This window comes from Primulina tabacum, chromosome 7, assembly GCF_025594145.1.
Source record: "Primulina tabacum isolate GXHZ01 chromosome 7, ASM2559414v2, whole genome shotgun sequence".
Lineage (NCBI taxonomy): Eukaryota > Viridiplantae > Streptophyta > Magnoliopsida > Lamiales > Gesneriaceae > Primulina > Primulina tabacum.
Window position 1 is genome coordinate 6164225 of NC_134556.1, and position 4259 is coordinate 6168483.

Here is a 4259-nt window from a genome sequence, read left to right on the forward strand (position 1 = left end):
CTCTTCCTTAGAATCAAGGAATTATTCTTTGACCAACGAGGTGGAGAGACAAATTTCCCGGGCAAGTGCTGCTGAGGATGCCCTGGCTCCTTCTAGATATGATCAAGACAAGTGGCTAGCCTCCTTCCTCCAGTTTTCAGATTTCAAGAAGGCAGTTGAAGACCGAGTTTACTCTTTCTTCCGGACTGGCTTTGATAAATGCAAAGATCAGTTTGAAGAAACCAAACTTAATCTATAAGATAGGGAAGACATTCCGGATTTTCGACGGGCCATAGCATCCCTTCCCAAGGATGAAGAAGAGAAGGAGGACCCCAAAGAAGAAGAGCAGTTGGGCTCAAGCCCTAGAGATTTAGAATAGGACAGTAATCTTTTAATTTTCTTTCAATTTTCTTGATTGTAATTCTGGCCTTCGGGCCTTTCTTTAATGAAATATCCTTTTCCCTTTAACTGTCTTGTTTTTCATAAAATGAGAATGCTTTGCAATATACCCAGCCTTAGAATAATTAGATTGTTCTTATTCATAAACTGTGTTATTGAATGTTGAATCTCTGAATTTTTCTAAGTGTTGGAAAATAACTGCTTTTTTCAATAAGTGATCGGGATACTACGTCCTGAGCCAGGGTATAAGTTCCCATACTTTGTAAATGAACGGGGTGTGGAGCCCCGAACCAAGGTATGGGTCCCTGGACTTAATGAATAAACAGGGTACGGAGCCCTATGCTAGGGTACAGATCCCGGGACTTTGAAATGGTCGAGGTGCGGAGTTCTGAGCTAGGGTACGGAGCTCTCGGCTTAATGAGTAACCAGGGTACGGAGCCCTAGGCCTGAGTATGGATCCCGGGACTTTGGAATGGTCAGGTGAGGAGCCCCAAGAAAGGGTATGGAGCCCTGGGCTTAATGAGCAACCAAGATAAGGATCCTGGGTCCAAGGTACGGATCCCGAGAGTTTGGAATGGTCGAGGTGCGGAGCTGCGAGCCAAGGTACGGATCCTTGAGCTTAATGAGGAACCATGTTACGGAGCCCTAAGTCAGGGTACGAGTCCCTAGACTTATAGAATAACTGGTGCCTCATGCTTCCCGAGTTTAGGTATAATATTTCAAGTACTTTTCTGAGAAGAAAAGAACTTCAGTATCAGTTCAAACAATAAGTACATTTCAAGGGTAATACTTTTTCAAATGAAAAATATTACATGGTTGTTTAATAGAGTTTCATTGAGCATCTTCCAGATAAAAAGCTCTTGAGCTAACTCTCCGGATAACTCTAAAGGGTCCTTCCCACCGATCTTCCATTTTACCCAAATCTCTAGCTGAATTGACTTTTTTAATCACCAAATCGCCTATCTGAAAGTCTCGGATCCGGACTCGCTTGTTGTATGATTTTATAACCCGGCCTCGATAAGTTTCCATTCGTGTCATAGCCTGCTCTCTCTTTTCTTCCCCCAAATCTAACTCCATTGCCCGACTATGCTCATTGTCATCCGGGTAAGATTCTATCCGGTCAGAAGTTTGCCCAATTTCCACATGAAGGACTGCTTCAGAACCATATACCAGATTGAAAGGAGTTTCTTGAGTAGGTTCTCGGGTGTAGTCTTGTATGCCCAGAGAACAATAGGCAGCTCCTCCACCCAATCTTTTCTTTTGTCTTGCAGCCGAGTTTTCAAGGCATGTACAATAATCATGTTCACTACCTCTCTCTGCCCATTTGATTGCAGGTAAGAAACGGAGATGAAAGACTGAGTGATCTTCATTTCTTGGCACCAGGACGTTACCTCCTTTCCTTGAAACTGCCTTCCATTATCTGAAATTAATCTCCTAGGAACCCCAAACCGGCATACAATGTTTTTCCACAAAAACTTCAACACCTCATTCTCAGTTATTCTAACCAGAGGTTCAGCCTCAACCCACTTGGAGAAATAATCCACTGCTACCAAGAGGAATTTTTTTTTTGAACTCGAGCAACTGGGAAAGGTCCCACAATATCCATGCCCCACTGGTCGAAGGGACAAGATTCCAAAACAGGTTTCATAGGAGTGGTCGGGTTGTGCTGAAATTTAGAACAATGCTAGCAACCATCACATGCTCGGACCACTTGAAAAGAGTCTTGGCTTATGCTCGGCCACCAAAATCCAGCTAGCATTGCTTTCTGGGCTAACGTTGTTCCTCCGAGATGCTCCCCACAACATCCTTCATGTATTTTCCGGAGGACGTATTCCACCTCTGATAAACATAAAAAAAATTATATTAATTAAATTTTTTATAATATAAATTTATAGTTTTTGTTTTATTAAATGTGTTAGATTTAATTGTGGTGATGAGAATCAAAACCAGTAGGTCGCGATAGCTAAACCAGAAGACTATATAAAAGCAGAAACTCTCGTATCACGTTACCAAAAGCAGTACTCTTCGAGTACTTATCAGCTTAGAAAAACTAGAAGAAGAACGTAGCTTTATAAGCAGAACTTAGTTTAAGCAGAAGTAACTTAACGTCTTTTACTTGATCGTTACAATCTTAAATTTTACCGTTACTTTACCTAGTACTAGCATTAATTGCACCATTAATGCTGTACAAATTAATTTAATACGCCTTGCCAGTTTTGGTATAAAACAAAGGCTGATTATTCTGAAAGCTTTCTGCAGGACCCTTTTTAGGTGATAAAGCTGATTCTATCAGAAGTCAAAAGAAGTCGTTTTGTTTACGTTGCACTCAAGCTTTTTATATATAAAAATATCAATCATTTACAGAAAACAACGTTATTATCATTATCAACACAACGATTATTCCAACGTGAGTTTTGAGCTTTCATCAACTACTTATCTTCTAGCTCAACGTACAGTACAACAACACACGCTTTATTATCCATATATGATCTTCTGAGTTCATTTTGTGCTGTTACTGCTTCATAACTCTCTTCAAGCTAAACACTTTACTATATCATTGAGAAGAGTTTGTAAACTGGAAAAGAGCCTTTTCCAGAACTTTTTTGTATTCGTTTTTACGGAGTTGTGTAACTGAGAGTTTCAGTAGGCTAAGGGTAAGCCCTACTGAAGTAGGTGTGTACAAATGTTATACTGTAATATCCAAAGTCTTTAATGATACCATCTGGAAATAGAGAAAGGGTAGACGTAGAAGATTTTATCTTCCAACTTCTAGAAACAACCACTGTTCTACTGCCTACTGTTTTATTATTTCTCATCGTACTCCATTGGATCGTTTTCGCCCTTATTGTGATCTGCTGGATTTAGATTCGAACAAGACCAGCTATAATCTCTAACATGATTCTAGCACCCATCACAAAATTGTCAAACAAAGAAAAGAGTTTATTCACTCCCACTCTAAACTCCTTATCGATCCCAACAAGTGGTATCAGAGCAGATTTTTTTGGTTCTAAATATTTATAACATATATGGCACACTTCAGAAAAGTACCCATGTTTTCAAAAGAAGATTTCGATGGCTGGAAGATCCGTATGCAAGCTCATCTTGCAGCTCAAGAAGATGACATGTGGTTTATCATCACAGATTGTCCACTGAAGATTTTAAAGCCTAACAGTGCTATTGCTGTTAGTGAGGTATCACCTCAGATGGTTGAGAAGCACATAAGTGAATGGACCGGCGATGATAAAAAGAAAGTCAATCTAGAAAATGTTGCGAAGGACATTCTCTACAAAACGCTTGATAAGAACACCTTCAGCAAGTTCAAGATATGTTCTACTACAAAAGAGATTTGGGAAAATCTCATCCAAATCTATGAAGGAAATGAACAGATAAAGGAGAATAAGTTGTCTATAGCAATGCAGAAATATGAAAATCTCAAAATGAAAGTTGGAGAAACTCTGAATGAGTTTGATGAACTTTTCAGCTGCTTAGTTAATGAGCTAGCAGCTCTGGGGAAAGAATATGGCAATAGAGAAATAACACTCAGTTATGAGAGCTTTACCCAGAAAATGGGATGTAAAAACTATGGCTATGAGAGTATCTAAAGATCTGAACAAGTTAGAACTACACGACTTGTTTGCAGACTTAAAAGCCTATGAGTTTGAACTCGAAGTGAGAAGTGGAGAAGAGCCCTCATCAAATCCACCTACCAAGGCTCTTACGGCTACTGCTACTGCTGCAGTTGTTCCAAGTGCATCACCTCCTACTGCCATTGAAAGCACATCTGAAAAGACTGCTAAACAGATCTGCAACGATGCAATGTCTCTATTTGTGAAGAAGTTTTCCAGATTCATGAAGAAGAATCATCGAGCTTACCAGGGTCC

General features: G+C 39.8%; 1 protein-coding gene across 1 annotated transcript; it reads right to left on the minus strand.

The window, feature by feature from the left end:
* Positions 1-1209: 1209 nt before the first annotated feature.
* On the minus strand, positions 1210-3430 carry LOC142550518 (uncharacterized). Its single transcript, XM_075659592.1, has 2 exons — positions 3427-3430; positions 1210-1694 (listed from the first exon to the last, which is right to left on the minus strand). Exons 1-2 carry the CDS (start codon positions 3428-3430, stop codon positions 1210-1212), a joined length of 489 nt encoding a protein of 162 aa, XP_075515707.1.
* Positions 3431-4259: the final 829 nt, after the last annotated feature.